Source organism: Martes martes (genome assembly GCF_963455335.1).
Source record: "Martes martes genome assembly, chromosome: 10".
Classification (NCBI taxonomy): domain Eukaryota; kingdom Metazoa; phylum Chordata; class Mammalia; order Carnivora; family Mustelidae; genus Martes; species Martes martes.
In genome coordinates, this window is record NC_137898.1 from 52552441 (window position 1) to 52573300 (window position 20860).

The 20860-nt window shown below is 40.0% G+C and overlaps 2 protein-coding genes and 1 pseudogene across 3 annotated transcripts; 1 reads left to right on the forward strand and 2 right to left on the reverse strand.

Annotated features, from left to right (window-relative positions):
* Positions 1 to 378: 378 nt before the first annotated feature.
* On the forward strand, positions 379 to 1341 carry LOC308350818 (olfactory receptor 10Z1-like; the record flags this gene model as incomplete). The annotated part of the gene is made up of 1 exon (XM_080816297.1): positions 379 to 1341. The coding sequence occupies one exon, from the start codon at positions 379 to 381 to the stop codon at positions 1339 to 1341; it is 963 nt and encodes a 320-aa protein (XP_080672423.1).
* Positions 1342 to 10685: 9344 nt separating this feature from the next.
* Positions 10686 to 11624, reverse strand: LOC308350654 (olfactory receptor 5P4; the record flags this gene model as incomplete). Its single annotated transcript, XM_080816160.1, has 1 exon — positions 10686 to 11624. The coding sequence occupies one exon, from the start codon at positions 11622 to 11624 to the stop codon at positions 10686 to 10688; it is 939 nt and encodes a 312-aa protein (XP_080672286.1).
* Positions 11625 to 18783: 7159 nt separating this feature from the next.
* LOC308351265 (olfactory receptor 5P4-like) lies at positions 18784 to 19699 on the reverse strand (annotated as a pseudogene). Its single transcript has one exon. The product of its transcript is annotated as an olfactory receptor 5P4-like (transcript).
* Between the last annotated feature and the right edge of the window lie 1161 nt (positions 19700 to 20860).

Sequence of the window (20860 nt, forward strand, 5' to 3'; positions counted from 1 at the left end):
TTTATACCTGTTAGTTCTCATACTCCTATAGGTGAGAAAACAGGCATTTTTTCTTTCCTATTTCCCTCTTCCTTGCAGGTTCTGATTGTAGAAGACAGAAATAGGTGGTAAATGCAGGGATTTCCAGAATCTATTTCCACCACTCTAGGGCATTTATGCAGATTCTTCTACTAGAATCTTTCTTCTCATCACTCTGACCTCGAATTCAGTCAGGTGCATTTACCTCCCATTTCTCAGGCTCTCTCATTAAGAGTTGTCTTGTTGTTGCCCAAGAGCCATTGACTAAAGGCCAGGAGACCTCAGTGTTTTTTACAATCTTGAGTCTTGACCTCAAGAATGTTGACATCTGTGGGAGAAATTTACTGAGCCTATTGAATGATGGGCAATCACACCACAGTGAGGACCTTCCTTCTGTGGGGGTTTTCCAGTTTCCCAGACTTGCAGGGTCCTCTCTTTGCGATGATCTTCTTCTCCCATATGACCATTCTAGCTGCAAATGTGTCCATAATGGTGGCCATCAAACTCAGTCACAACCTTCACACCCCCATGTATTTTTTCCTCTGTGCCCTGTCCTTTTCAGAAACGTGTACCACCATGGCAATCATCCCTCGCATGTTAACGGACTTGCTATCTGACAGCAAGACCATTTCTCTTCCTGGGTGTGCCATGCAGATGTTTTTCTTCTTTGGCTTGGGAGGCAATAACTGCTTCATCATGGCTGCCATGTCCTATGATCGTTATACTGCCATTCACAGCCCACTGCACTACCCCATCTTGATGACCCATAAAATCTGCTTTCGGTTCATCATGGCCTCCTGGATGCTTGGGTTTCTGGTTTCTCTGTGCATCGTCATCATTGTATTCAACTTGTCTTTCTGTGACTCCAACATCATCGAGCACTTCTTCTGTGACATCTCACCCGTGGTCTGCCTTGCGTGTGACTACACCTCCCGTCAGGAAATGGCTATTTTTGTGCTGTCTGCCTTTGTGTTGGCGGGCAGCTTTGTCTTTATCGTGATGTCCTATGTCCTCATTGTGTCCACAGTTGTGAAGATGCCCTCTGCCCAGGGGAGGTATAAGGCCTTCTCCACGTGCTCCTCTCACCTCACCGTGGTGTGCATACACTATGGATTCGCTGGCTTTGTCTATCTGAGGCCCAAGGACAGGGACTCGTTCCGTGAGGACATGCTGATGGCTGTCACATATACAGTGCTGACACCTCTGCTTAACCCCATCGTGTACAGTCTCAGAAACAAAGAAATGCAGATGGCCCTAAAGAAGGTATTAGGCAAGTCAAATAGGCTCATCCCTCAGATGGTGAATAAAAGAATGGACACTTAAAAATGTGCAGATTGCTAATAAGTAAAAGTGGGGAAAAGTGGAGTATTTCCAATGAAATAGTCACTTTGTGTACAAAGCAATTAAAGTTCATCCTAATTGCCTGATATACCCTGGTCACACTCCTTTCCTACTACAAAACCAGACGTAGTTTTAAAATTTTTTAAATGAGAAAAATATTTTAAAATGTTATTACACATACATATACATATACACATATACATGCATATATACACATGCGTATATGTGTATGTGTATACATATCGAAAAACAGTTTGGAAAACTATTTTCATAACCTTTGTTGCCTCTGGAAGGAAAAAATTCTACCAAAATGGAAAAGGAGAAAAAATGAAAGGGAGGGAAAGTGAGCCAACAAGAGAGAAGGAAAATCACTAATTTACTTTAAAAAGGAAAAACTATGAAGTCTTAAAGTTGAAATGAATGAAAGACCACAATATAGAGAAATTTCAAGGAATTTTAAGAAAGACCTTGTTCAGCTCTATTCAAAGACATAAAGAAACTTAGATCAGAATGGGTGAATTTCTGGGAAAAAAAAAAACCAGATGAAAATTACTGCAAAGGAGATATTTTTAACTTATCAGATTTCAGGAATAATATAGAAAAGTCTGTCAGAGAGCTCTTCCTTCTATGCCCCAGCAAAGGAGTAGGCTAGATGGTTTCACAATTAACTGAGTCCTCAAAAAGCAATGAATTCAAATGCTATTTGAGTTAGAGTATACAAATCAAAGCTTCTAATTTTTGAAAGTCACAGAAGTGGAAGGTGCTATGTATAACTGGAGAATCTAATTGAGGCCATTTCAGTAAGGTTCCCATGTGAACTGTGCAAGATGTTAGCTGCTGCAAGGAGTCTAGGTATTTTGAGGTCATACTGTCCAATGGCATAGCCACATGGTGTGAAGTTGCCAATGTTGGAGGACTGAGTGACGGAGATGGGAAAAAGATCGAGAGGCTGGTGGCAATTTGCTACTAAGTGAGAAGAAATTGGATTATCAGTAAACAACCAAGGACAATAGTACAGTTCACCCCTGAACACCACAAATTTGAACTGCATGGGTCCACTTATATAGGGATTTTTTCAATAAATATAGTACAGTACTGTAAATGTATTTTCTTCCCTTATTAATTTAACATTTTCTATTCTCTACTCTACTTTGTCATAAGAATACAGTATATAATACATATAACATACAAAATAGTGTTAATTGACTTTTTAAAAAAAGATTTTATTTGTTTATTAGAGAGAGAGAGAAAGAGTACGTGCTTGTACACATATGGGAAGGGGAGGGGGCAGAGGAAGAGGGAAGGAGAGAAGCAGACTTCCCACTGAGCAAGGAGTGTGGGGTCCCTTGTGGGGTTCTGAGTGGGGCTAGATCCCAGGACCCTGAGATCCCGACCTGAGTGGAAGTCAGACACTTTACCAACTGAGCCACCCAGGCGCCCCAATTAGGTTTTAGGGGAAGTCAAAAGTTACATGTGGTTTTTGACTATGTGGAGGTCAGTACCCCTAATCCCTGCCTTGTTCAAGGGTCAACTGTATACTGTTTCATAGCTGGATAGGATCGGTGTCAATGAGAAAAATATTTTATCATAAATGTTCAAACAAATGACTTAGAAATACAGTAAGAAGCTAGGAGAATATCAGCTCATTGCTGGTGTGTGCAGAATAGGAAGTGAGCAACTTCGTTTCAACAGAGCTGAGAAACAATTGTGCCCTTCTCAGCCAACAAGGTTTAGTTAAAATGAAGAAGTAGAGAACAAACTGTAAAGCTGATGGGTGGAGTGAAGATTCCAGAATGGCAGCAAAGCATCTTGGGAGAGAACCCTGCAAGGAAGAATCTCAAGAGAGGAAGCATGGGGTTGTGCTAGAGTGAAAGGTGAGGAGAGCTCCTGAAGGGCTTGTAACTGGGATTCACATCACAGCTTCATTGATTATAGGTGGTGTCAGAGCCTATTGGGTCTCTGGATCCCATTTTTTGTTTAACACCGAATTAAAATTTGGCTAGAAGTTCACTGACTAGCTATTCACAAACGTCACCATTCCATTTTCACAAATGTCCCCTAGTTAACATGAAAGTCTCTATTTCCTCATATAATCTCTTAAACTTTTTCATCTCCTTGTTTCAGTCTCAATTTTGACTAAGTGGGATAAAGTGCAAGTTTGTTTTAACATATGCAAACCAATCAGTGTGATAGACCACATTAACAGAATGAAAGATAAAAACCACACAATCATGTCAATAGATGTGGTATTTATACTTGTGGAATATTATGCAGCCATAAAAAGAAGGAAATCCTGCCAGTAGTTACCAGGGTTGGGGAGGTAGCAGAAATGGGGAGACATTACTCAGAGTACAAAGTTGCCATTATGTAGAATAAGTATGTTGTAGATATGTAAAATACAGCATTATATGTTAATAGTTAATTGTGTATTTTATACTGGAAATTTGCTAAGAGAGTAAATTTCAGTTGTTTTCACTGTAAGGGCCTACTTAGCCAGAGGGAGCCATTTTGTTGTTTATGCAGTAAACTTAGATTAATCCTGCCCCTCCCATAGGAACTTACTTGCAAAGCCCAGATACAAGGGCAAGTCAGGCCAGGTGGAGACATCCAATCAGTGGAGCGCGCATACCAGGGAGAGTGGGCCCCGCCTTTCGGGTGCCAATTCTGACCAAGGTGATAGGCTAGTTCAAATATCTACTAGGGTAAATTGTAATCTCATTGGCCACCTGTGTGTAGCCAGGCTCAATCACATGGCCTTTGCTCTATAAAAGTTAGTCTGTGAGGCGGGGAAGGGTCACCTCTTTGTAAGAGACTGCCCTGACTGGTCAGTTTGATTCTCAATGCTTGGCATGAAATAAAGCTTTGCTTGACCATTGCTTTGTATCAATCTTGTTCCTTTGATTAGGGACCCAACATTCACCACACCCAAAAAGGTGTGAGGTGATGGATATGTTAATTAGCTTGACTGCATTAATCATTTCACATGTATATTTATGTCAGAAATCATGTTGTACACCTTAAATATATAAAGAATTTTAAAACCTTAAAAAAATTTAAAGTTTAAAAAAATGGCAACTAGCACTTTATTCTTACTATGTGGATAGAAACCATTGATTTTTAAGAAACATTTCATTGCGAACTTCTTGAAAGAAAAGCGCATGATGCATTCAACTTCCTTTCCTCAGTTCATAATCTAGTGTGAGGAATAAAGAGACCAAATAAATATTCATTGAATTAGAATTAATATTTAACCAACAGATATTTGTTAAATGCTTGCTGTGTACCAGACCCTGTACTTTGAGCTAAAGATAATTAGTTCAACCTCCCACATCTCTCCTTTCACCCACCTGTTTCTGCAACTGCATTTCCAGCTAGCAATGATCACCTTACTCCCATGTTCCTTTATGCTTTAGTTTAATGTCATTTCCTCAGTAACTTCTTCCTGGAGCCTCACAAATAAAAGCATTTGCCAAATGATATCAACAGGAACGGAGACTGAGCAAAAAGCTACAGCCTGGGGTTTTGGGCACAGGGCAGGCAACCGAAGACAGAAGAGACTTGAGCCTGAAATTCTATGTGTAATTTCTCTTTAAGGAAATTGACAACTTCCAAGTTGCTTGTGAGAGATCAAAACACCAGGTGGCAATCTGCCTGGGGGAGGCTGAAGATCTCAGCAGATACTGGCATTTGGCAGGGCTGATAGACAGCCCGTTTAAAGGTAGAGAAAACCTGTCACACCTTATGCTTCTAATTGGGAGTCCTGAAAGACCAGATGTGAGGAGTAATTACTGTATCCGAGAAATAAGGCCAAACCAGAAATAGATCATCCCCAACACAGCACAGCACCTAACCGAGACTGTTTTACCAGGAGTTATACTGTACTAGGAGACACGGAGTTGTTTTGTTACATGAATGACCCCTTTGGGGACTAAAATTCCATTTCTTCAAAGAGATTCATCCAGTGCTTTATCTGCCTTCTAGAAGAAAATTGAATACATTTTGAGGAAGATAATCTCATTTTTATCCTCTACAACTTTTTATCCATATTGCCCATCATTCAAAAAACAAAAGTACACAGTATGCCAATAATTTGCCAGGATTAAATGCATAAAAGCCAGGTAATTCAAAATAAATATTAAAACTATGTCTAAGAAAAAGAGAGGAATAAAATGAAGACTCACATCAGAGAACTGAATACAAAAACATTTTTTTAAAAAAACAAAAAGTACCAAGTTTGAATCTGAGAAACGGAAAATAAATTAGGAATTCAGTAGATGAATTCGTATTAGATTGGACACAGCAGAAAAGAGGATAAGTAAACTGAAAGATAGGTCAGTAGAGAACATACATGTTACTGGATGGAGAAAAAAAATACAAAAAGAATGAGAGCTATACAGGAAATTGTGAAAAGATTTAATACATGTGCAATTGAAGTCCAAGCAAAGGAGAAGTAGAAGAACTTTCTGAAGAAATATTCAGTGATAATATTCCAGACATGAAAGACCATGAGCTACAAATTCAAGAAACCCTGCATCTTCCAAACACGGTAAGTAGAACAACTGCACTTTGGGAAATCATAACAAGACCACAAGAAGCCAAAAGCAAACATTAAAAACTTCTGGGGTGTTGGCTTGCGACCTTCTCCTGGAGCTTCCCATGTATGATCTGAAACCAGCCCTCTTACACACAGGGCAGGGAAAAACCAAAAAGTGAGGTGCCACTCCAGGTTGGAAGGTGGCAGTTTTAATAGCAAAGGGAACTTACATTCAAGGCTTGTCTTGGGCAGCAGCAAGACGGCGAATGCATCCCCCCACCTACCAGCCAAAACTTTAAAGCTTGTAAAGAGGCCTTAACTGGGTGCAGCCATGCGGATCATGCAGGCCACGAAGACCACGCAGGTGTTTTCACTACCAGTTGCCGTCTCAAGGCTGCGTCCTTGGAGCAGGCTCAGGGAGCAGGAGAGGCAACAGGAACATTCCAAGGACGGGGGAGGAGGCCAGGAGCTGCTGAATGCCTGGGTCCAGCTCTTGGGTTCATGGGTAGTCACATCTTTTCGATGATTTCCCCAACAAGGGCGACATACAAGACATATTCCTTTTGAAAAAGAAGACGAGAGAGGGAAGAAGACTGATGGCTGAATTTTTGAGAGAAATGATAGAAACAAGAAAACAATTGCATCTTAAAAGTGCTCCAAGGTTTATAACTGGTAACCTAGAATTCTACCCCAAACAGACTTATCTTCAAGAATGAAGGTGCACAGGGTGCCTGGGTGGCTCAGTCGTTAAGCCTCTGGTCATGATCAGGTCAGGACCTGACCTCAGGCTCAGGTCATGATCCCAGGGTCCTGGGATCGAGTCCCACACGGGGCTCTCCACTTTGAGGGAAGCCTGCTTCTCCCTCTCCCACTCCTCCTGTTTGTGTTCCCTCTCTCTCTCTGTGTCTCTCTCTGTCAAATAAAGAAATAAAATCTTTAAAAAAAAATAATGAAGGTGCACAGAACTATGCTAATACATTGTTTCGGCGTCCGTTTCTTGGTTTTTGTTCTGATTCATTAGTAACCTGGGGTGAAGCTGCATCAAGGGTACACAGGCCCTCTTTGTACTATCACTGCAGCTCCTTGAATCTATAATTATTTCAAAATAAAAGCATGTAAAAAGTGAAAAAAATGAAGATTTTTTTTGTGACTCTTGTTGACCAAAGACTCTTTGTGACCAAAAATAAATGAACCTACCCCAAACTTTAAATTCATCACCAGCAAATGTGTAAAAAAAGAAGAAATAATGGAATTTTTTTAAGCAGAAAGAAAGTCAGTGCTGGTATAGGCACAGTGTTGAAGAAAGGCGTGAAAGGAACAAAAAAGAATAAATATCTGGGAAACTAGAGGAGGTACAACAGGTGGGGGAACAGCTTTGATAACTAATTAAGAAATAGCGTTGGCCTCCATTTCTAGGTAGATGGTAATCCTGTTGCCACTGCCTGTAGCCTCAGATTAAAATGAGAAAGAAAGGAGAACTCTCTTCTAGAATCTTCTAAAATAGCAACTTTATTAAAGTATAATTTACATACACACGATTTAAATATATAGGTAGATAACTTTTGACAAATGTAAACGCTTGTATAACCACCATCCTAATCACGGTATGCAATGATTTCCTCACCCCCAAATTACCTCTCACCCCTTTGCCTACAATCTGCTCTAATACTCTGCTACAGGTAAGGTTCACGGAATATGAAGAATGTCAATGACTTCCTAAGTCCCAATCCACTCCAAAAGAAGAAAATTTTCCTGAAATTTATATAGACTAAAAATCTTTTAACAACCCAACAGCTCAAGATCTTTAAAATCTTCTCCTGGTTCATAGCTCTGCCTTCTAAGTAACAATCTACAGTCTACAATCATTAGGAAACTTCAAAAAAAAAAAATTCTTACAAAAGGAGTTTTTGATTATTTGCACAGGGATAGTCTTGATCTTTATTTTTTGATGGCTCTTTGGGGAAAATGCTTTTTCCCATTCCTAGTATTCTCTGTCGCCCTTTGGAAGAGCTATCCATTAGCATAATACACCTTTCTTAGCCTTCACTCCCTTCTCCCCAAGAAGTAGTAAATTAGCCGATGGTCAGTTTGGAGGGGAAAACTAGATATGTAGTTAGTTGTATTAGCTTGTGAGAGCAGTTATAACAATGCACCATGAACTGAGTGGCTTAGACAACAAAAAGTGATTGTCTCCCAGTTCCGGAGGCTAGGAGACCAAGATCAAAGTGTCAGCAGGGTTGGTTCCTTCTGAGGGCTGTGAGATCTGTTCTAGCTCTCTCACTTAGCTTCTGATGATTTGTGGGCTATCTTTGGAGTTTCTTGGCTTATAGAAGCATAACCTATTTCTCTGTCTTTATTTTCACATGAGGTTCTCCCTGTGTGTTGTCTGTGTCCAAATTCCTTTTTTTCTTTTGTAAGTAAGGATATTAGTCATATTGGATTAGAAGCCCATCCTACTCCAATATGACTTTATCTTAACTACTTACATCTGTAACATCCGTATCTATTCCCAGATGAGGTCACGTTGAAATACTGGTGGTTAGGACTACAACATACGAATTTTTGAAGGACACAATTCAAGCAGAAGAACAAGCCCAGCCTTTCCCCTTCCTCGTTTCTCTTGGGAGCAAGCTTGAACTCAGTGCTCTGGGCTACTCTTGGCCATGTTGTAAACAGACGGGGAAAGACCCAGTCTCACTGGGGAGAACTGAGTGTTTCCAATACTGCCAGGGACAGAGAGTAGAGTGTCAAGTTCTAGGATTTAGAACATGAAAACACCTGTGTCCACAAATATGTGATATTCAAATATGAAGATATTCTAATATCTTCATTAGCACAGGTTAATATTTTACTCTCCTACATGCCTTCTCCTACGTGCCATTTCCTCATTTAGAATTTGGGAGGGAAAAAAATAGGTGCCAAAGTGTATCCTCTCCCATAAAAGAGGTGACAATGCTACACACCACACCACCTACATCTGCGGGATTGCATTATTGAATAGGAAGGAAAAACCTCTGCGTGAACTTACCATAATCAACTGGAGAGTCTTTAAGCGCCTAGAAAGGAGAGACTTGGATGAGGAAGTGGTCCGTACGCAACATGTCTTCCCTCTGACAGAAGGAACGGGGGTGAAGGTAGGCAGACTATTTTGATGGGTGTGCAGGGATGGTCACCCCAGATCTCTTGCAGTACGAGGCCTTACAAAGAGATGCCACTTATCGAGAAAGGACCAGAGGAGAAAGAATAGTTTTGTGAGATGTCTGATAAATTCAAGTCGGGACACACTGAGTTTGAGAGTCTTGGGAGAAAAGGGAAAGGTCGGTGAAGAAGTTCATCTGTACTCCAAGGAAGGGTGTGTAGGGATTCTGTTACCATCCAGGGGGCAGCTGAGCTCATGGGAGAAGATAAGATCACCCAAGGGGATTATGGGGAGGGGGAGTAGAGCAGAGGGCTGAGGATGTACCCTGGTGGAAAGCAAAGTATAAGAGGAAAGATGAAGACAAAGACTTCCAGAAACAGCGAAAAAAAACTTCAACCACCAGAGTGCAGAGCTCCCACTATGACTCCCAGGATGCCTTTCCAAGACTGAAGTTACACCTTTGGGGGCCCTCTCTTTGCAAAAGGGCATGCCTATGCTGATGCGAGCCCCCAAATTATTGCAGGGCTGGGCTTACAGGCCCCATAACTGGTGCAAGTAAATTTGAGGCATAAATGGAGAAATAGGACCAGAGAAATTTCAGAGTGGCTTCCAAGCAGAAAAGGAGGAGGTTTCCTTGATCTGATCCGTGAAGAACTCAGGTCAGCTTGTAAAGTGGTCCCTCCAACCTGTCACAGAATTTGTTTGTCTGACATTATTCCTATGCTGATAATAAAATACGTTAGCTAGAATATTAATCATAAATCATTGTGAAAGGAGTACAGGAGGCAGGGAATTGATTTAGAGGCAGTTGACATACCAGACTGGACCATAAGCCCCTTCAAAAAGGTCAGTGAAAGAAGCAGTGACAGGAGACACCTCCCTGAGAGACATTACAAAATGTGTGGCAAACGTATTATTCGCTTGAACCATAATCTCATGCCTCCTATCTATCAATTATAATCCCAATATCCCAGTCTCCCCCTCCAAAGAAACTTCAGTTTTTGAAGTCCTACTCTAGAATCATCTGGTAAGACTCACATTGCAAAAAGAGTCCACAAGATGTGTATGAAGTTCCTTCTGTGTTATCTGGGTTGGATCTCTTAATGGCCACACGGAAGAATCATGATCTTTGCTTTGGCTTAAATGAAGTGAAAATAGAAGCTTTTTGGAGACACCAACATCAGTGTTTCCAAAAGTTTAAATGTTCATTGCTGAAGGCAGGGCAGTACCTTTAAAGGAAGTGACCTGAACAGTCTGATTTGTCAATATTACCATTAGCTGGGGACAAGTTTTCTCTCTCTCTCTCTTTTTTTTTTTTTTGCCAAATGTTATTTAACAAGATGGAATTCAATCAAGTTTGATCTTTGATGAAAATAGCTCTCTTTATTTAAATAGGACTCACAACTGATGAATGGAACTATTTTGCAAAGGTATTCTTACCTTGTAAAGTTCATACTTAATTTGAATGAAGCAGATTTCCATGTTAGTCACATATTTCACTTTCTATATGACAGTCAGCATTGGCTTTTTATATTTATAGGAGTTCTTTACTATCAAAGTGATAAAGTTAATGATAAATATCATCAAAGTATCCAGCACAAATTTTTCCCCAAAGCATTGGTTTGTTATTTATGGATTCATATCCGACGTAATTCAGGAGAAACAGTGTGTTTTAGCCATTAGTTTTCTCATGGCCCCTTTCACCTCCTTGTTCCTCAGGCTGTAGATGAGGGGGTTCAACATGGGGACCACCACTGTATAGATCACAGATGCCACTTTGACCTGATCAGCTGAGTAACTCGACTTGGGCATCACATAAACGAACAAAACTGTCCCATAAAACAAAGTGACCGCAGTGAGGTGGGAAGTGCAGGTAGAGAAAGCCTTCTTCCTCCCCTCAGTAGAGCGCATGTTCAGGATTGAGTGGAGAATGTAGCTGTAGGACACAATTATGGTAAACAGTGTGCTGATGAGGACGGATGCAGAAGAGATGGCAGGAGATATTTCGGCGATATAAACATGGCCACAAGAAAGCCTCAAGAGTGGGAAGAGGTCACAGAAAAAATGGTTGATTTTATTTGGTCCACAGAAGGATAGGTTCATCAGACAGCCTGTGAATGATGAAGCATTCATGCATCCACCCAGGTAGGAAGCCCCCAAAAGGAGGAAGCAGACCACTGGGGACATCTGGGTGGAGTAGAGCAAGGGAGAGCAGATGGCCACATAGCGATCATAGGCCATGGTAGCCAGCAGGAAGCACTCTGTAGTCCCAAAGGTGACATCAGAGCCAAGCTGGGCTATACAGCCAGTCACAGGGATGGTCGTTTTCTCTCTTAAGAAACTCATGAGCATGATTGGCGTGACTGACGTGGAGTACCCAATGTCCACAAAGGCCAAATGGCTGAGGAAAAGGTACATCGGGGTGTGAAGCTGTGGGCTGCTTCGGATTAAGATGATTATACTGATATTTCCCACTATGGTAACTATGTAAACTCCCAGGAAAATCACAAAGAAGATGGCACATAGTGTAGGGTTATCTGTCAACCCCAGAATAATGAACTCCGTCACTGCTGTAAGGTTTTCAGTCTCCATCTACCCATTTAATGGTGCCTATTGAAATCAGAACCAGAGGAGGTTAAACAGGTTGAAATTACCCCACATTTAACGTAGATATTTAACAGAACTATACAATTATAATTTTTGAATGGTAATTCTGCCTCACTTGTAGAGTACTTTGTGCACATGAATTTTCTTCTCAAATTCCATGAAAATATTACAATTGAAGAGTCAACGATCTTGGAATTCAGCTATTTTATTCCTATTTGTATACCACAGAGCAAGTCTTCCCCATGTGTACCAGAAGCATGTAAAAGGGTGTTATGCCAATACTGGTGGTAATAACATAAACTGTAAATCACCAAAATGATGAGGGAAAGGCAAGCTCTTAATTTTCCACCCCCATCCCAAATGTGTCTCTGCCCTAGGAGTCTCTTTTTTTAGTAGATATTATCACCATTTATCCAATTATTGGACAAAAACATGGAGTTGACTTTGACATCTCTTTCTTACCTGATCATTTTCCTGGAATGAAAAAATTGCATCCTTAGTTACAATTGATACTAAGGGCTGGAACGTGTCTATGTCCAAGATGAAAGGGCCAAATAGAAATTTTACTATTGTTATGAGTTAAATCCTGGATATTCTGCAAAATCTTCCAGAACTTGGAGCTCCTGGGTGGCTCAGTGGGTTAAAGCCTCTGCCTTCAGCTCAGGTCATGATCTCAGGGTCCTGGGATCGAGTCCCGCATCGGGCTCTCTGCTCAGCAGGGAGCCTGCTTCCTCCTCTCTCTCTGCCTGCCTCTCTGCCTACTTGTGATCTCTGCCTGTCAAATGAATAAATAAAATCTTTAAAAAAAAATCTTCCAGAACTTATCTCTTATGCCACACTTTTTCATCCTTCTGAGATTACATGAAGCAATAAGAAGTATCCAGGTATTTTCATGGACTGGATTAATTGGAAAGTGAACTGAAGCATTTGGAGACCTGCAGTAGTAAGTTTTGGTTTCATCAGTTCTATCAAGCAACTATAAGGAAATAGGAAGTAGGAGCATATGATGGTGATGGGAGGAGAGGGTAGTTAGAGAGATATGGATGCACGTAGCCAGCTAGGAAGCCTCGGAAATTGGATTGAAAGAAAGATTAACATTTCAGAATAATATTCCCTTATTTCAAATTAGAGCACATGATCAAGGGCAAGGGAGAATATATTAGTTACATTCAGTCATCTCCATGGCTCTTCTAGTTTAAAGACCAACACTTTCTTCTGAATAATTTGCTTTTTCCTGAAGAGCTTCTATCTGATGAAGAATTAAGGAAACATACATACGTAACTACCAGCAACGATGCACCTTTTACTCAATGTTACATGTGAATCATGGCAATGACATCCTACAGTATGAACAGTACTAGGGTTATGTGTCTGAATTCTCATATTCTGGCATTTTTAATAAGACAAAGCCTCAACCTGAAATAAATTTATTGAGAAAAAAATAAATGGATGAAAGACACAAATGTTTCCAAAGTTGGATATGAATGACATCAGGGAAGACAAAGGGACGTGCAGAAACACCTTGGATTTTGCAGCCACACAAACCTGGGATCGGTTTCTAGCTCCACCTCTTGCTGTCTATGGAATCAGAGTCACGTTATAAGAAGTTGTAGATCTTTTGTTTCCTCACCTATAAAAAGGAAATAATGATACATACCTCATGTGGTTCTTGTGTTAAAAATGATACGATTTGAATGAAAAGACCCAGCACTGTGTATATGACAAACAAATGCTCAGTTACTAATAGTGTACTCGAAATAATCAATTCACAACTTCTTGTACATATAAGAGATCAAATATTTCTGTGTCCTTAAAAAGGAGCAAGGATAAAGTAGTGACACATCCACCGCAACATTAGGGATAGGCTCCAAGGATTGGTCACTGAACGGCAGAGCCATATTTAAGTGAGGCTTGTGTCATTTGAGATAAGGCCCAAATCACTTACTTCACTGAATGTAATTACAAATTAATTGGTTTACTTGTTTTGGAAAACTACATTGAGAATCCATTGGGATAGAAATTACGTGTGTACCTCTACTGGGACTGAGAAATAACACGTAAACATGATTATATAAAAGTATATGAGTGCAACACATACTCTGTGTTTCCACTTATTTTTTAAATGAAAAAATTAAACATTCAACTCAATTAAATTGAAAATAATTATAACATTTTACTATCATTGCGGTTGATTATTAGATCAAGATGACTAATGTGGCTGTGACATTTTGTGGCATTTCTGAAATGTGACTACGTTGAGTGGCCCAGGTTTTCATGTTACCTATGTTTAGAGATAATTTGGGTTTGCTACTAACTGTTCAATTTACAAACATGAATCCACTGGAATTGTAATATTATTTTCAACATAAGTGATGTACATTTTTTTAAAATCACATATATTTTTCTCATGTAATATGGATCTGTCCTAGGACACTTGACACACATTTGTGTGTCACACATGTGGCACACATGTGGCAGACATTTCTTACACACATGCTCTTCCCTCTCCCCTTTGCTAAATTTGATCCACCAACATGTAAGCTTTCTAATAAAACAATGAAGCTCACCCTAACATTTTTCTTAGGACTCTGCCATCTACAACTGCCACATAGACTGGCAGGTTGTCAAAGATACACGGTTGCAATCTACTCTGGCTCTATTCTTGAACCATGGCCACAAAGCAGAATGTTCTCTAAGGTTGAAAGTCAGGTTTCTTTGATTCTGGGAACGAATCCATCAATCAATGACCTTCAGAACAAAGCTAAACCTGATAATCCACATTAGGAGGGTCTAACAGCTCAACCACCTCAAATCCAGCAAATTAGGAGATGGACATGCTGTGAGACTCCCTCTGTCCTAGAAAGATACTATTCCTTTAGGTTTTAAGGAAGCCCGACTATGGCTGATGAATGATATAAACAGGTACCACTGATTCCACAAAAACATTCCAGAGCCTATCTGGGAGAATTAAAGTCCCTTCATTCCTGTCCATCTCCCAACATTCCGTTCACATCACTTGATTAGTACCATTACAGGTGGAAGATCTTGTTCTTTCCCTGGTATGAAAGTGCAGTGTTTATGACTAATGATTTTGCATCCCTCTTAAATGGTGTAATGCTGGCAATATAGGACTAAATAGATGTTTGCTGAATTAGTGTTAAACAATTTTTAGAAAATCTATGCATTAGATGCTATGCTAAAACCTAAAAGTAGACACACTTCTATCTCTATCTTTACCCAACTACAAACCATTTTATGATGGTATTCACCACTCCACACCCTTCCAATGGAAGACTAATTCTTAGTCATCTTAGATCTCAGGTTTAAATATATTTCACCCTTGAAGAGTCCTCTGACACCCTGGACTAAGTCACAGTGTCACGGTGAGTAGTTTCAGAGAACCCTGAAATATGTTCTGCACTTGTTACAGCTTTACTTATGTAGACACTAGTGTAAGTCATTGCTCAATGTCTTTTTTTTTTTTTTTTTTTTGCCTGCTTTCTTACATTTCCATGAGGGAGGGATCATGTCTGCCTTGTTCCACACTTTCTTCTTAGAACATTGCATAGAAGGGGCGCCTGGATGGCTCAGTCGGTTAAGCATCTGCTTTCAGCTCAGGTCATGATCCCAGGGTCCTGGGATTGAGCCCCGCATCGGGACTCAAGGGAGCCTGCTTCTCCCTCTCCCTCTGTCTCCTGCTCCCCCTGCTTCTGCTCTCTCTCTCTCTCTGTCAAATAAATAAATAAAATCTTCAAAAAACAAACAAACAAACAAAGATTGCATAGTACCTCATACATAGCAGTTTTAAACAAATGAATGAGTGAATAAATGAGTGACCTACTTTTTAAGATTTTTATTTTACTGTGGTATACCTGATATGAGACGTCCTCTTAACAGGCTTCTGTGTGCACACTACAGTACCGTTAACTACAGTATAATGTTCTACAGCAGATCTCTAGGACTTACTCATCTTGCTTAACTGCAACCCTGTGCCTGTTGATTAGCAACTCCCCATTTCGCTCCAACTCCAGCTTCTGACGACCGTCATTCCATTCTTGAGTCTGTGAGTGACTATCTTAGGTACACCATAAAGTGGAGTCCTACAGTATTAGACCTTCTGTGACTGGCTTATTTCACTTAGCATAACGTCTTCCAGGTTCATCCACGCTGTCACATATTACAGAATTTCCTTTTTTAAAAGACTAAATAATATTCCATTGTATGTATAGACACCAACCTTTCTTTATGCATTTATCTGTCAGTGGATGTTTAGGTTGCTTTCACATCTTGGCTCTTGTAAACAATGCCGGAGTGAACGCGAGAGCGCTAATATCTCTGAGATACTGACTTCAGTTCTTTTAGATCAATATCTAGAGGTGGAACTACTGGATGATATGGTAGTTCTGTTGTTGACTGAGGAACCTTCATACTGTTTTTCGTAGCAGCTGCATTCCCAGCAACAATGTTCAAAAGTTTGCTCTTTCTCCATATCCTCACCTACACTTGGTTTTTTTTCTTTTTTTTTTTCTTTTTTTTTTTTAGCCAGCTTGATGCATGTGAGGTAATATCTCATCATGGTCTTGATTTGCATCTACATGAAGATTAGTGATGCTGAGCATCTTTCTTTGTACCTCTTGGCCATTTTTATGTCTTCTTTGAAGAAATGTCCGTTCAAGTCTTTAGGCCATTTTTAAATCGAGCTACTAGTGTTTTTGCTATTGACTTGTTTTTATTCGATTGTTCCTTACATATTTTAGAAATTAACCTCTTACCAGATATATGGTTTGCAAATATTTTCTCTCATTCTGTAGTTGCCTTTTCACTTTGGTGATTGTTTTCATTGCTGTGCAGAAATTTTTTAAAAATTAATTTATTTATTGTTTAATTTTTTTATTATTTTAAAAGGTTTATTTGTTTGTTTGACAGAGAGACACACAGTGAGAGAGGGAACACAAGCAGGGGAAGTGGGAGAGGGAGAAGCAGGCTTCTGCTGAGCAGGGAGGCCGATGTGGGGCTCGATCCCAGGACCTTGGGATCATGACCCGAGCCGAAGGCAGCCGCTTAACGGCTGAACCACTCAGGTGCCCCAGTGCAGAAGCTTTTTAGTTTGATGTAGTCCTTATCTATTTTTGTCTTTGTTGCCTGTGTGATTTCGATGTCATACCAAAAAAATTATTGCCAAGACCAACGACAAGAAACTTTTCCTCTATGTTCTCCTCCAGGGCTTTTCTTCTTGGAGTTTTAGTTCTTAAATGTAAGTCTTTAATTCATTTAAGTTGATTCTTGTGTGTAGTGTAAGGTGAGAGTTCCATTTCATTCTTTTGCATGTGGATATCCAGTTTTCCCAACACCATTTATTGACGGACTATCTGTCCTTTCCTCACTGTGTATTCTTGGTGCCCTTGTTGAGAATGACTTGACTGTACCTGTACGTGTTTATTTTTGGTTCTCTGTTTTATTCATTGCTCTGTATGTCTGTCTTTATGTCAGTACCATACTGTTTTGATTATTGTAGCTTTGCAATATTGTTTGAATCAGAAAGTGTGATGCCTACAGTTTTTTCTTCCTTCTTAAGATTATCTTGGCTGTTTGGGGGTCCTCTGTGGCCCTTTGTTCATCGAAAGACACAATTAAGAGAGCCAAAAGGCAAACCAGAATGGAAGTGTAACTTCAAAATGTACAAATCTGACAAAGGACTTGTAAACAGATTATAGTAAGAACAAATCAATAAGAAAAGTACAATATGAGAGTAAAATTGACAAAAGACTAGAAGAGACATTACACAAAAGAAGATGTACAAGTCACTGATAAATATATATTTTTTAAATGCAGAACATAAGAGGTCCAGAGAGATGAGAGGGACACTGCCTGATTACTTCGTTGTAAAATCTGTGGATTCTCTGGCGTTATCTTTTTTAAAAACTGTGGGTAAATAACTTCATCCACCAGAGAGCCGAGTTGCCAGGACTTCTTCAGGCTAGCTCCTTCTGTAACGGTCTTTATATCCCTATTTGCAAAGAGTTATACTGCCACCAATTTATTTGTCAGGAACATTGAACTGGGGGGAATCAGAATCTACTCTTGCTCTAGGACTCATTTGATACACGCCACTTTGGTAATAATTAGGAAACACTATTTTACTCTTGAAACAGGATTAATCGGAAGTCATAGGGAAGGTTCTGGAGGCAGGGAGGTAATTAAGGAGGCTGAAAACTATCCAGGCTCAATCATGAGCACCTGAAATAAAGCCATGACAGAATTGTGGCTATGAACACCTTGGGAGATGTCACAAAGAAGGATTGATGGTATATTTCATGCCTGCAGCAGCCTGGATGTCTTAATCCATAATTTTATACCCTGGAAATACCAACTGGCTTGCCGAAAGAAAGCTCCACTGGGCCTTAGCCCCCTCCCCAGCACCACTCCCAGGCAGTTCTTCCTACTATTCAAAGGCTTGTCAGCAAATGTTCAAAGACAAGTGTCTGCACACAAGCCTTTGAGAAATATGAAAAACTCCTGGGACTTCTCGAAGGAGCTCTCAGAGACTCTGCCTTCAGAGTTCCTTCTGTGTTACCAGGATTGCGCTGTCTTGGTGACAAAAATATGGAATAAATTCTTTAGGTCTGTCTTATTTTAGGTGGGAATAAAATTTTTCAAGACTCCAGCATAACTATTTCAAAAGATTATGATAACCCAGTATAAGACAGACCAAATCTCCCCAAGAAAGTGACCCGGACTGGCAACACTACCATCATTTGCATTTCCATTGAGTACATGATGCTTTCTAAGATGTTAATTTACAAGATGCTATTTTAAAAATATAGAACCTAACAGAATAAAAAGAAAACACTCTCTAATCATGGACTGTAAACAATGAACAAAGGAGAGAAAAAGTGAAATTATATTTCCCAAGTCTCCTAACCCTGAAAGGTACATATTTAATTTGAACCCAGCCAAATTTCATGAAATGTTCTGTGACTCCAGAAAATTATAAATTAAGGTTGGCATTAGTTAACATACTAGTACTGTGTATTTAAGATAGTTCTTCACATAAAGTGATACGGCTAACAGAAAACATAAACATTTATCACATATGTTCTAAAAATGATCATTTTTCAATTTCTGGAATCACACTGAATATTTTTCAAAATAACCGATGTCTTCCAGCCATCAATTTTCTCACGGCCTCTTTCACCTCCTTGTTTCTCAGACTGTAGAACAAGGGGCTCAACATGGGGATGACCACTGTGAAGAACACAGACACCACTTTAACGTGGTCAGATGAGTGACCTGACTTTGGTATGACATAGACAAATGTGACTGTCCCATAAAACAAAGTGACCGCACTGAGGTGAGAAGTACAAATAGAGAAGGCCTTGTGTCCTCCCTTGGGGGAGTGCATATGTAGAACCAAGTGCAGAATGTATAGATATGAAACAGCTATGATGACCAGTGTGATTACAATGACTGCCCCAGCTGAGACGGCAGGAGATACTTCAGCAACATAGATATGGGTACAAGAAAGCTTTGCTAATGGTGGGAGGTCACAGAAGAAATGGTTGATTTTATTTGACCCACAGAAAGTCAAGCTCAATAAATAGCCAGTAAATGATGACACATTCACACATCCCCCCAGATAGGGAACAGCCAATAGGATGATACAGACTCTGGAAGGCAGAGGGTAGAGTAGAGAAGGGGAGAATAGATGCCCACATAGCGATCACGGGTCATGGTGGCCAGCAGGAAGCACTCTGCCGTTCCAAAGATAACATCAGAGCCAAGCTGAGCTACGCAGCCAGCGACAGGAAACTCACGATCATACTGGGCGTGACTGACATGGAACACCCAGCGTCCACAAAGGCCAAATGGCTGAGGAAAAGGTACATCGGGGTGTGAAGCTGAGGGCTTCTGCAGATTAACATGATTATGCTGATATTGCCCAGTGTGGTAGCAACATAGATTCCTAGAAAAACCACAAAGAAGACAGAACAAAGTGTAGGATCCTCTGTTAACCCCAAGATAATGAACTCCATCACTATTGTGTGGTTTTCGGTCTCCATCTTATTTGTAATGATGCCTATTGAAATAAAAACCAGTGTGTATTAAGGATAAATTAAATGATCTCACAGGTGACATATTTACTTTACTATTCACCTTATTAAAAAATTAAAGTCGGGACGCCTGGCTGACTCAGTCAGAAGAGCGTGAGGCTCTTGATTTTGGGGGTAGGCATTTGAGCCCCTATGTTGTATGTAGAAATTAAATAAACAAACTTCAAAAAAATCAAAACACAGATCCCTTTCGTCTAGTTTACACTCTACAAAACGTTTGCAAACATATTTACATTATGCATGATTTGAGAATATTAATGTCCATTCCTTTAAGGCCAAAGATACAAAGAGACTAGTGACTCAGATCAGAGCACAGTTAACACTCACATTTCCATCATTTGATTAGTTCAGGTTGTTGAGTGAACACTTAAATCTGATGAGAACCAGAAAAGTCAGCCTGATTGACCTTAAGCTAGTGTTTAGCAATATCCAATTTGCTCCTATCTCGTTCACCTCAGAGACCACACTTCCCAGCCCCTTTGTGGTTTAGGTGTGACTGTGAATAGTACATGCAAATGGGCTAGCTCAGGAAATGCAGTACGCCTCTCCTAGATCAAATTAAGTTACCGGTGGACAATGTTCTCTTCCTCTTCCACAGTGATATATTCTACATAATACAACTAGAAGGTAGAGGTACCTCCCACCAGCCTGGGATTTGAAGGAATGTGGAAAACAGAGGATAACTGGAAATACGCTAGAAGGGAAAAAATAAATCTGTGCTATGTTAGACTACACTGAGTTTCCAGGGTTGATTTGTTAGAAGAACGTAACACCACTTTACCTGGTGCGTATAATTATAGACTGGCTGTAAATGGAAGCTGTGTGTAGGGTTTAATCCTGAGAGCAGCAAGAGAAATAAATCCACTTTGGATTATTAATTGTCCCTCAGGTACTCTACAGACCTAACAAAAAGATACATTTCCTAATCCTATATGAATAACACACATAGAACATGTGGACGCAATGCTTCCATGCTTATATTATGCCAGCAATGTGAGAGCAAGACAGTCATACATACATGTAAGGAATATTAAAGATCGGTGCACCTAACAAAATTAATGAGTGGGTTTAATCATAAGAATGCAAAAATTAAAATTAAAGCAGACTTTC